The 12,880-nt window shown below is 41.4% G+C and overlaps 1 protein-coding gene across 3 annotated transcripts in view; it reads left to right on the top strand.

The window, feature by feature from the left end:
• SYT1 (synaptotagmin 1) overlaps positions 1-12,880 on the top strand; it is a 338,924-nt gene that overhangs the window by 261,939 nt on the left and 64,105 nt on the right. For all 3 annotated transcript variants that reach the window (XM_033161580.1, XM_033161578.1, XM_033161579.1), the window contains exon 7: positions 5,809-5,976. In XM_033161580.1, the coding sequence (XP_033017471.1) occupies positions 5,809-5,976 (168 nt within the window). The remainder of the gene's footprint in view (positions 1-5,808; positions 5,977-12,880) is intronic.

Genomic DNA, 12,880 nt, shown 5'->3' with positions numbered 1-12,880 from the left:
AGATGAGAGACAAACCAAGGGCTTGCTCATTCTCTTAGCCTCCACGCAGATCACTCTCTTAGTTTCCACCCTAATCTTTGCAGAAAATGGGTAGCCATCTGTGCCTTTGCAGCTTTAAATTGGACATTTTCTAGACAGACTAATAGCTGAGACTTTGACACAACTGGGGGAAGAAGTCAAGAAACATGCATGTCTAAACTGCCAAGACCATATAACACCGGTCCTGAAAGACCTACATTGGCTCCCAGTACGTTTCCAAGCACAATTCAAAGTGTTGGTGCTGACCTTTAAACGGCCTTGGCTCAGTATACCTGAAGGAGCATCTCCACCCCCATTGTTCAGCCCAGACACTGAGTGGCCCGTGGAATGCCCTCCCATCAGATGTCAAGGAAATAAACAACTATCTGACTTTTAGAAGACATCTGAAGGCAGCCCTGTTTAGGGAAGTTTTTCATGTTTGAAGTTTTATTCTGTTTTGAATGTTCTGTTGAAGACCGCCCAGAGTGGCTGGGGAAACCTACCCAGATGGGCAGGGTAGAAATAATAAATTCTTTTTCTTTTTCTTATTAATGTTTTCAGTAGGCTGAGAGAACAATTATATGCACGTTTATTCATAAATTGGTCCTGCTGTGTTCAGTGGGGCTTACTTCCTAGTGAAGTTGTTTGGGATTGCAGAAAAAAAGAAAAGAAAAACAGAATGAAAAATTGAGTCTGGTGGAACACATCCAGTTTCTTTGGGTTGGGGGAGGGACACTGTAAAGGAAGTTTGGCTCTCTCTTCCCTCTGATCCTTTCACCTGAAGGAATTATCTTGTCATTATGGCATGTTCATTCAAACACCTAAACATGAGTGGAGATGGAGAGAGGGAGTCAAGACATATATTAGAGCGCTGTGCAATGCTGTCCAAAAAATTCAGAACCAAACTTCCAGCAATATAACAACAGCACAGCTGAACATCCTTTGAAGGGCTTTCGTCTGAAATGTTCACTGTACTTCAATCGCTATAGGCCTTTCCCTTGGTATACTTAGTCTTATAATGACAGCTCCAGTTTGAAAGCAGGGACAATAAGAGATTGAGGCTATGTAATCACTCAACAAGAAAGATATCCCTAGAGGCCCCCGACACTACTGCAGACATAAGCCGTTTTCTCTTGAAGATGTTCATAAAAATAATCCATTTTTTCCCTTTAGTGTGGGGAGGGAGAAGAAACTCTTTTTACTGAGTTTTTACTTTGAGTTTATTTAAAATGAAGCGAAACAGTAACTTTTAGGATTCAGGTGCCCAAAGCAAAAGGCAGTGATAAACATCTCCAATCGCCTGGTGCACACATTATGCTCAGTCCAAACCACAAGAGGCTACCAGAGATGAGTCTGTGACCACTTTGCTCCTGTCTAGTCATTCTATTGCAGTGTTAGTCATTCTATTGGTTTAACAAGCCATATACCATGAGACAAACCATAGTTACAATCCATAGTTAGTCTGGGGAAAAGCTAACCCATGAGCCTGGGTTCTATGGCTTAGCATAGTGCAATGCAGCGGCAGAGTGACCCAGGAGGAGCAGAGCAGCTGTGATCTCCTTTCCAGGAGTCTGCATGCTCACACATTCATATTGAGCCATGGTTTGTTCTAGTGTGATGGGCAAACCAAAGTGTTATGGCCTAAGAGAAGAGCTAAAATAAACTGAATCAGTCAAGGCACCTACTGATCGCCACACTATTATCACAGTTCACCAAACAATGCAATATTCTTACAGTAGCTCCATTTTATTGAATAAAGATCTCAATGGATTAAATCCATTGATAATTTAGGTGTTCATACAGGAACTCATACAGGAGTCTGTGCTTTGTCTTTTATTTCATCCATGGACACACAGAGACCATTCCCACATATACAAGATATTAAGGCTGCAATCGTCTATACACCTGCCATATTGTGAAAATCCAGACACAAAAGTTGTTGAGCAAAGTTGCTGAGCTTTTTTGGCAAAATCGCAAATGCAAAAAAAAGAGAAGTTTTTGATGTATTTTAAAGGGAAATCGCAAAAAATGACACTGCTGACATGCGTTGCCATACATCCGGATTTTCCCAAACAATTTTTAGCGATTTCTGCCCAGACAATGCTTCTGACTGCAATATTCCAGCTATTTCCAGGAAATTCCAGACATATGGCAACACTGCTTAATGATGCATACTTAGGATTGCAGGGTAAGCAACCCCTATTCTTACTGATGTTCTGTGGAGCTTTGGATCATGCTCACCCATCTTGAACATTCATATTTCGTTACCCAGAAGTGTCCATTAATATTTGTCACGTTCCATGTCATGGCTAATGAGTTCAGGGGTGGAGCACCATAAAACCTTTCTTGTTGTCGTCTTCTAGCAAGCAATTATGAGAATTTTCACTGTGTGCATAATAGAAGCACACATTCTGTGTCAGATCTCTTTAGTCTTCTGCATTAGTTGTTACAGAAGTAGCCACTCATACATTTCTCCTGAGTCACAAATAGGAATTCCTTTTTGCTCTTATCTCCTTAAAGGATTATATATATATATGGTTCATCAGCTTCTCAGATGATAGAACTGCTTTTAATTAATACATTTATGATCATACATATTAAAAGCTGAAGTACTAAAAGGAATTTCACCCCTGGGTTTATATCTTGACTTAGAGTGCCAGAAGAATGTGATTCTTTTTGAACCATCAGCATCTGAAAAGTGAAGTGCAATTCAGAATAAAGTGTTCAGCCAGAAGGGAACCTTCAAACACTTCTGTGATGCCTCTGGAGGCTGAAGATTTCTATATCTGCAGCCTGTGTGATTTCTGGCCTGTTGTCATAGGTCATCAAAGTAAAAAAATCAACCACAAGAGTTCTGTTCCTATGTTAATCACATGCATTGTGTCGAACGCACAGAAGGGCTTCATGAGCACCCACCTGAGTCCCTGGATAAAAAGGCAGGTGGCAGTACAGGTGAAACTCATCCATATCAATGCTGTAGTCATAATTTATGGCCATTGCAATAATATTTCAGGACTCCCATTTGGCCATATGGTTGATAATTAGATTGGCTTTAATGCACGACACTATACATGTCTACTAAGAAGTAAATTCTGCTGAGTTCTGCAGGGCTTATTTCCAGGATTGCAGCATAAGTTGTAATATTGTGAACAAATGCAATATGGTGGCTGGCAGTGATAAAAGTTAGAAGATCTGCAAAATTATTATCATGCAAGTGGGACCCGTATCGGACAGTTGCAGTGTAGAGTGCTTCTGTTTAGGGTCCTAGCCACTGCATTCAACCCCCACATCAAAAACTGTCAGTGTTCTGCACACGCCGAGCATGCTCAGTTCTCACTGGGCTGTTTTGGGGGCGTGTTTATTTAAGTTTCTTCCTAATTATTTTGGCACTTCTCCGTACCTCGAGGTTCTTCTGAGCTTGTCTATATCTCACACTTGTGAGTGAATGGTGCCAGCTTGGCTACGGAAGTAAGTGGGCCTTGCACCTTTAACTTCTGAAATAAACAGAATAATGTACTGCCTGCTAGATCAGGCCAATGGCCATCTAGTCCAGCATCCTGTTCTCACAGTGGCCAACCAGGTGCCTGTGGAAAGGCTGCAAGCTGGACTTCAACACAACAGCATTCTGCCCACCTGTGATTCCCAGCAACTGGTATCCAGGTGCATAATAATAATAATAATAATAATAATAATAATAATAATACCTATGACATTTGAGGCAGAATACTGCTTTCATGCCTAGTAGCCATTGTCCTTCCTAATTTGTCCAGTCCTCTTTTAAAGCTATCCAAGTTGCTTTATACAGCACCTCGGCACATAAATCTATAAAAAGGTAAAAGTTTATACAGTACAAACAGTCTTCAGGGAGGCTGCTTTAATGTTCTGTTCAGATACTCTTAAAAGAAAATGTAACAACAATGACCCCCAAAGTCACCAGTGAAGTGTGAAGCTTTTCCCACCTCTTTATAATCAAGCATATGGCTTAAAAATAGGGATAAATTGGGACGGCTGTGCATCCTACTTTAGAAGGAACACTTCTCTGTTTGAGGGCTCTTTGATCTAAGTCCAGTTTAAAGATAAAGAAGTATGAGAAGGGGGAACAAGCAGGGGGCACGTTTAGCACCAGGATAGCAGACTGAGCAGGCATGCAGATCATATAGTCTTTTCCACTATGTTGGGAAGTATTGCATTTCTGTTTAATTTATAGTAATTATTTCTGAATGTGAATCTATACATATAAATTAGCATACTCAAATTGTATGCAGATATTTATCTTCTTTTGTCCTCTTTTTTGGTGATGCATTAAATGGCCCCTTCAGATCAGCATATTAATATAAATGCATTATGCTAGAGTCGTTATATAATGTCAGGATACAAGTTAATGTGTGCAGTACTCCCCGCCCCTTGCCTTAATGGATGTGTCTTTTAACCTGAAGATTTCTTCACAACTTTTCAGGAACTAGCACAATGCGAGGGGGGGGGCAATGAAACACAGGTTCTTTTGAAAAGAAATGAAAGCTAGACATTTGCAAAGGACCAAGGCAGATTGAAATGCTCAGCCGTTTCACTTCGCTTTAATTCCCCTCCCCTGTTAAGAAACTTGAGTAACAGTGAGAGACAGATTTACAGACACATATGGAAGCATTTGTATTTGGAAATATTAATGATAAGGGGTTTATTAAAAACGGTCAGGCCTCCACCCCAAATCCAATATTTTTTTGCTCAGTTTTTCCAGCCAACTAAAGAAGTGATATTTCAGCTGCATCACTTCCCATGAATATGAAAAAACATGACTAATGATCCTCTTCCTAACCTAAAGCATCTGCCCATAACACATCAGAACAGGTGGAAAATTAGCCAGAACCTGGCCTTCTGCTGCCAACATTTATAGCAATATATCATGCTGTAGAAGAAGAAGAGTTTGGATTTGATATCCCGCTTTTCACTACCCGAAGGAGTCTCAAAGCGGCTCACATTCTCCTTTCCCTTCCTCCCCCACAACAAACACTCTGTGAGGTGAGTGGGGCTGAGAGACTTCAAAGAAGTGTGACTAGCCCAAGGTTACCCAGCAGCTGCATGTGGAGGAGTGGAGACACGAACCCAGTTCCCCAGATTACAAGTCTACCACTCTTAACCACCACACCACACTGAGCTTCAATATCCATTTGATGAAAAGCAGAATCCTGATATGGGGGGCTGTAAAAGAATAAAGCCGCTTTCAGGTTGCTTCCCTATGACCACTTACTTGGGATTAAGCCCTATTGAGCTCAGTGGGACTTGCCTCTCAGTAGGCAAGGAGAGGATTGTGCTGGAAGAAAACTGCCTAGTCTCTAATTTCTCTGTGTCAGACATCGAAAGCCAGTGCTTTTCCATCAGTCTGTAGGCTGCTGTTTTTTTGGAAAGTGACAGGATGATTTATTGAGAGAAGCATTCTGCAGTATCGAAAACTCATGTATCTGTGGGGCAAATAATTGGTCTTTAGTTTCACGTTGGAGTCGTAACTTTAAGAACTCAGGGCAAATGCTGCAGAGTGATGAGCGAGCTACCACATTGTGCTGTAGAATGCTCTAGTCTGCTATTACAAACCAGTGCATCAGATGACTCTCCGAGAAAATGTGTGTCATATTTTTCCCCCTAGTTCAATATAAAGGGAATGACAACTGATAAAACAAAGGAATGGATTTGCATTGCAGTGAAAGCATATTTACTGCATAGGCTACAGAACCTGGCATTTTCTCATTCTCTGATTTTATTTTTGTTTTATTTTTTTTAATAATAAAAAAAATACAGGTGCCGTATTCTGAACTGGGAGGAAAAACCTTAGTGATGGCGGTATATGACTTTGACCGCTTCTCCAAACATGATATCATTGGGGAGTACAAGGTGGCCATGAACACTGTGGATTTTGGTCACGTGACTGAGGAGTGGCGGGATTTGCAAAGTGCTGAAAAAGAAGAGGTAAGAAAAGCATATCTATTGTTGGCATTCATTAAACCTCAAAAGAGTAGTGTGCAGAATCTGTTTTGACTCCTGTTAATCTGAGGGAATAAAGTAGCTCATAAATACTTAGAAAACATTCTGCTAGAATAAATTAAAACAACAACAGTTTTGAGATCCGTTCAGTATCCTTGTTTTATTTATTATCTCATTGCATACTTCTTGCACCTTTGTAACACTAAAACCACACCGTCCTCAGTAACCAAATAATACTGAGGGATAGGGGTAGGTGAGAGAAGAAGGACAAAAGCTTTTTGCAGGATGTTTGGGTGAAAGAAAAGTTTACTGTAGGTCAGAGGCGTACAGGTTTGGAGGAGATTCTGCCATTTTGATTTTGGGAGGATGCTAATTATGAACACTGATTTGATGTGTCACTATACACTTGTAGGCAGTATCACAAAACCTGAGGCTGGTGACGCAAAACTAGTACAAAACTATGGCATAATTTTTTGTAGTGGAGGAACAAGATTTAGGGGTTCATAGTTAGTGGGGCTTTTGCCTCTCTCTCCAGCCCTCTAGCAACCACAAAAGGGCTTGTGCTTTCTCAGGTAGCTTCCAGATGACTGTTGAGTATTCATCCTGCTATGTTGGCCTAAGGTTTGAAGGAAAGAAAGGCAAAAATCGGCTATTTAATTAGCATTCTTTCTGATTCATTTGTGTGAAGCAAATGTTAACCCATGTATTCCCATGCATTTTCCTGCTTTATATATTTTTTTATTCTTCCAAAAGTCTGATGGAGCAGGGTGGGGGGGAGAAACAGGTTTGTTGTGCAAGAGCACCAGAATTAACTTTAATTGCTCAACTTGAATTTGCGAGTATGTGATTGAATGCCACCTCAAAATTAGAGAAAGGCTGGAAGCTCCCTCGCATGGAGATTTGTTTGCATCAGAAAATAAAAAGCAGGCATTTCTCCTGCTGGTTGTTATCTTGTCCATACCTCCTGCACATAGACGTAACCCTTTCTCTCTCCCAAGCCCTGCATGCTTGCCAGAGGACTTGGGAAAGAGGCAAAGTTTTGTCGCTCCTACAGCTGTTTGGAGAAGATCGTCTTAAAAGAAAGCAGCAGAGAGACTGCTGCTTTTTCTTATCTTCTCCATACCACAATACAAACAAGAGAAACCCCTGTTCTCTTCTGAAAACCTTCTGAACATGCTAGAAGGATGGGGGATGGAGATGGAACTGGGAGTAGAATTAGGAGCAAAGGTAGAGAGAGGCTGGGCTGCTAAAGCAAGCTAGCATTTGTAGACTCCCTAGCTGCAATACTTGGAGCCTATACATCATGACCATTATCCAGAAGCAAGATTGCTGGGCACAAAAGTGATAATGAACATACATACATACATACATAATTTTATTTGTATGCCACTGTTCCACAGTTCAAACCATGTTCAATGTGTCTTACAACCTAACAAAAGTAGTCAGAACAAAACATTTAAAAATACACAACAAAACGGAACAATGTGCACGTAAATTGTTATGTATTGAAGTTCTCACCCTAGGCCACTAGGGATGTTGTGTATATAGTTTCACTCTGCCCACCGTGACTGCAGTTCTCACTCAGGTCCACAACATGCGAATGAAGGATTGAGAGTGCCGTTCACGGATTGGGTAGCTAGAGAGAGTTGTTACTGTTGCATGTTACTTAGTACTATATAAGCAGGCTGGCTGAGCCCTTCAGTCCAGTTCTGTTCCAGCCTGAGAATAAAAAGAGCTGCTTGGAGAATCACTGTGTCGTCGGCTATGTCCACCCACTACTTAATACAAATCACAACATATAATAAAGGTACAGAAAGCCAAGAGCAACAACCCAACAAGACCCCCAGACAACACCCCAGCCCAGGAGTCTGTTCAGCAGTCTTAGCTTCCATAGCTGGAGTTGGGGCCCAGCCCAGCCCTCCCAGGCCAGGTGGGGAAAGGCCTGCAAGGCAGGGAGCAGGAGGTACACTGGGACATTTTCTCACTCAATTCTGTTTCGCCTGAATTTCTGAGAACATGCACCAGGGAGATTTTTTTTAACCATTCTATAGTATATGGGATGTTCAATGGGGTAGTCTCTAAAAGCAAACGTAACCAAGAGGCTCGTGACACCAGTTAAAGGCAAATGATTTTGGCCATGTACCTTAGTGTGTCACAGGAGCATTGTACCATATAAAGATTTGGGCGGGGGGTGGGGATTACTATGGCATGAAATAAGTGAAAAAAGAAATAACTCAGGGGTCCCCAAAGTGGTGCCCACAGGTACAGATGCAAGAAGCCTTCCCAGGTGCCCACAGGTCCCACTCTCAAAATTAGACTTCAAAGAAGCATTCTGTTGTAGCCAATAGGATAGGTTGCGACCTATGCTTGGCTATGCAGAGTGGGGCGATTCCCATGACAGTTTCTCCAGTTTGTAAATGTGCTAAAGCTACGGGACCCCTGGGCTGCAGATTTTTAGCTTTCCCTTTGGAATGCGTCTGACAACTTTGAAAGGTAGGTCAGTATTATTACGCTTGTGCTGCAGTTGGGGCGAGGAGGCTGCGGCTTAGAGAGAGGGGCTGGCTTAAGGACACCCTGCAGCTTTATGGCAGAGGCCGGATTTGAACCGAGGACTTCCTGACTTAGAGCTCTGCCGCTTAGCTACTATGCTACATGTGGAGCTTCAGCTGGAATCCTTTATGCAATTACATGGGCTTAAGTTCCCTTCAAACTTAATGAGGTGTGCTTCTGAGCAGACCTGTGTAGGATTGCACTGCCAGAAGGCTAATGCTGCAGTACACGTGGTTATTCCTCTTTGTCAAAACCCCTGATCATTTGACATAATAAAAGCACAGGGCTCTTCATGGTTCCGGTTGTTGTGCTGGTCCTGGTCATGTTCTTTGGTATAGCGTCTTGTCGTGCCAATGAACACCTGTGCATTAAAGTGTAAGTCACATACACTGTAGACTTATGAGTCATAGCTTCATTCCAGCAATGATAAGAACAGGGGAGGGTTTCCACTGCAAATAATAATAATAATAATCCTGACTGCAGTCAGTGCAGAAGTGTAGCTCGGCATCCTCTATTATGTTTGGAAATCTTTCTTGTTTCAGAAAATGACGTGCCTGTTGGATGAATGTATTCATGCAATAAATGTTTTCCCTGATAAATGAAGTAAGCCTTCAATGATGTTGTTTTTGTTTCTTAGCATCTTTCTGATTATGTGCTTGACGCACTCAAGGGAGGAACCAATAAATGTGGGGAATTGCCATTGTTTAGTGATTAACTAGAAAGTTAGATGAGGTTTGTTTTTCTTTATGCCTGATAAATTATTTTCTTGAAAGCAAGTGTGCTATGTTAGAATAATTTAGCATTACTTTGAAAAGAAAACTTACTTTTAAAAAATGAGGTGAAACTCCATAGTTTTGATTTCGTCTTGCAGTTTAGCACACCTCTTATCTTATGCAATATTTTGTGATCTTCAGGACTGATGTAAACCTTGACCTGTTGCTGCTATTTTGAGATTATTTCAGTCTGCACACATCACGTCCAATAATACAGAGCCTGCAGCAGACCCCATCTCATGCCGAATATGTTCTGCTGGCCCTTCATGCTTGGGGCTCCTTGTGCATCTTTCATAGAATTGCAGAGTTGGAAGGGACCATAAGGGTCATCTAGCAATCTCAACTAAAGCATCCATAACAGATGGCCATCCAACCTCTGCTTACAAACCTCCATGGAAGGAGAATCCACCACCTTCCACGGGAATCCATTCCACTGTCAAACAGCTCTTACTATCAGAAAGTTCTTCCTGATGTTTAGGTGTAATCTCCTTTCTTGTAATTTGAATCCATTGGTTGAAACAAGGTTGCTCCATATGACAATTGAAGATGGCTTTCTTATCTCCTCTCAGCCTCCTCTTTACCAGGCTAAACATACCCAATTCATTCAACCACTCCTCATAAGGCTTGGTTTCAACTTGGTCGCCCTCCTCTGCACATATTCCAGCTTGTCCTTCTTAAACTGTGGTGCCCAGAAATGGTCACAGTACTCCATTTGTGGTCTGGCCAAGGCAGAATAGAGCTATTACTTCCCTTGATCTGGACACCATTGTTCTGTTTATACAGCCTAGAACAGCATTAGTTTTTGTTGTTGTTTTTTGCTGTTACATCACACTGGTGTACTAGATCCCTTTCACATGTAGTACTAGCAATCCAGGTGCCCCCTCCATCTTATATTTGTGTGGCTGGTTCTTTCTGCCTAAATGCAGAACCTTACATTTGTCCCTATTGAAATTTATTTTGTTAGTTTTGGCCCAGTTCTCCAATCTGTTAAAGCCATATTGAATCTTGTTTCTGTCTTCTGTGGCACTGGCTACCCACCCCAGTTTGGTGTCATTTGCATCCCATCAATACCTTCACCCAAGTCATTTGTAAAGACGTTGAATGACAATGTGCCCAGAACCATTAGTGAGCACTCTTTGGGTTTGGTCAGTCGACTAGCTACAAATCCACCTAATAGTTACCTCATCCTGCCCACATTTTACCAGCTTCTCCACAATAATATCATAGGGCACACTGCAATGTTATCAGTTAAACAGTCTAGACAAATATGTGTTGCTATGTAGAGAATTCTACCTTAGGGCAAATTATTGTAATATAGATGTTTCTCCTATGAGTCTGTGGCTTAGAAATCTTATATATTTCAGCTATGGAAGTTCTGCTGCGATTTTCCCAATCTGTGCTGAATTGTCTTTGGTTCATGGCTTGCATAGGTAGATGGCAAGACTTTATTGTAACGCTTCAATATCCTAAAGATACCAAGGAAAACACAGCAAAAATGGAAACAGGGTTTAATTAGGCCAGATGTGCATTGAAAGGCACGTGCTTATCTTGTTAGTGCTCATGGTACCAAAACCTGTCCCACTAATTCCATAAAAAAGCATGATTAAAATATACTTAAAACCCTAAGCAACTGGATCACATCCAAAACGGTACAACAAGTGTAATTATGTTTCATTACTGCTAAGACATTTTTTTAAAAAAACAGACTTATCTTTATTTTAATTGCAGAATGTAACATTTGTCACAGAAAGCCAAATTTGCAGACAGTCTGTTCAGTTATAATAATACAAATTGTTATGACAAGTTTTCACTTCTTCTTTTTTTTAGAAAACTTTTCGCTGATAGAGAATCGTAGCAAAACTGGCAATTAATGATGGGAAAATTAATCCTTGAAATAGTTTGGTTGTGACCCCTGAGGGCAGAAGCATATTTTAGCTTACATTAATGATGGTCATGACCACTTGCTTAACCACCTAAACTGACCTTAGTCCATCTTCTCTCTTAAGTCTTTATCTTAACTGCTCTTTACACAGAATTCTGTTGTTGTACATAATAACGCAGAGTTTTAATGAGCGGCTATGGAACAGGAAGAAGCATCTGACAAGCTGTTGCCCTCTTCATTGCACTAACTAAAAATTCAGTCTGTTTCCCAGCCCTCTCTCCTTAAAAGGGTCAGGGATAAAATCAAAGGATGGGGTTTTAATGAGACATGAGAGGCTTCCTTTTGTATCTCGTGACCCAAGCAAATTTAAAAACCAGCTTCATGACTTTTCCCCATTTCCCTACAGAACAGCCGATTAATAAGTCAATGTTGGTGAAGCACTTTAGATAAGAAGTGCTGTGTAAAGTATTTGTTAGGCTTTGCGAGAGCATGAAAGAACATCTCCAGTCTGTAGGATGGCTGGTGAAAATTGTATAGGAGAGATCACATGAGCTGCAAGTCATGACAACATCGTTCTAACCTTCCTCCATTCAGCCTTGTTAATGTTATACATAATTGCCCTGTGTGTCGCATAGCTTCAGGTACAGTCAGACTCCCTGAAGCTAGGCAAAGAATTGATGGAAATGGAGCAGGAGAAAGACAGCAGTTCACTAGTGGATGGCAGATTAAGCAGCAGGCTGGAAAAAGCTTGAATGAGGGAGCTGTGGGAAAGGGACCAAGGGGGGGGGGGAAATTAGGAGAGAACACTGTGATCCAGTCATGTTTAACTTTTTATTTTTCTTATTTATGTATGGGCAGATGATAACCCACCCGAAGAAATCTATTTGTTATGTGGATAAAGCATCAAACCACAGGAAGGCTACTCCACTTTTGCAAACTAAAGCAATGCTCTGCATTGTGGAACTTTGTGTTTGCCTTCTGCATTTCCTACACAGCACTTGGTTTCACAGCAGGTGTGATAAACCTGTGGCTCTCCAGATGTTATTGAACTACAGCTCCCATCATCCTTGGCTATCAATCATGCTTTGTTAGGGCTGATGGGGATTTTAGTTCAGCAACATCTGAAGAGCCACAGGTTTTTCATAAAATCATAGAATTGCAGAGTTTGAAGGGACACCAAGGGCCATCTCGTCCAATGCCCCCCCCCTACAATGCAAGAATATCAACTAAAGCATCCATGACAGGTGGCTATCCAGCCTTTGCTTGAAAGCTTCCAAGTGGAAGGAGAGTCCACCATCTTCCAAGGAAGACCATTCCACTGTTGAACAGCTCTTGCCAGCAGAAACCAAGCCTGTGTTTTAGCTAGTGAAGAGTTAAATCCAACTTTGAACTGTGAGATTACTGACTGGTATGTTCTTCTGACACTCACACACCCCTTTGTATTCCATGACAAGGAAGAAACATTAGCAGAGTTGAAGAACTCGTTCTTGCCTATCAAAAACACTTGGGCCAACAAAGGGTTGGGTCTTGGGGGAGAATTTCATGGGCCAGGCAGAGAGGCTAGGAAAGCTGCATTTGACTTTTACCATCACAAAATTTCCCATTATTATTTTTTATTACACTTAGGTGCTGTACAAAAATTAAACAATCACACAGGCCCTCAATTTGTTGCAAACTTTTTTTT

The sequence above is a fragment of the Lacerta agilis genome, chromosome 10 (assembly GCF_009819535.1).
Source record: "Lacerta agilis isolate rLacAgi1 chromosome 10, rLacAgi1.pri, whole genome shotgun sequence".
Classification (NCBI taxonomy): domain Eukaryota; kingdom Metazoa; phylum Chordata; class Lepidosauria; order Squamata; family Lacertidae; genus Lacerta; species Lacerta agilis.
The sequence above is the reverse complement of the archived record's forward strand: the minus strand, read 5'-3'. Positions and strand labels throughout refer to the sequence as shown.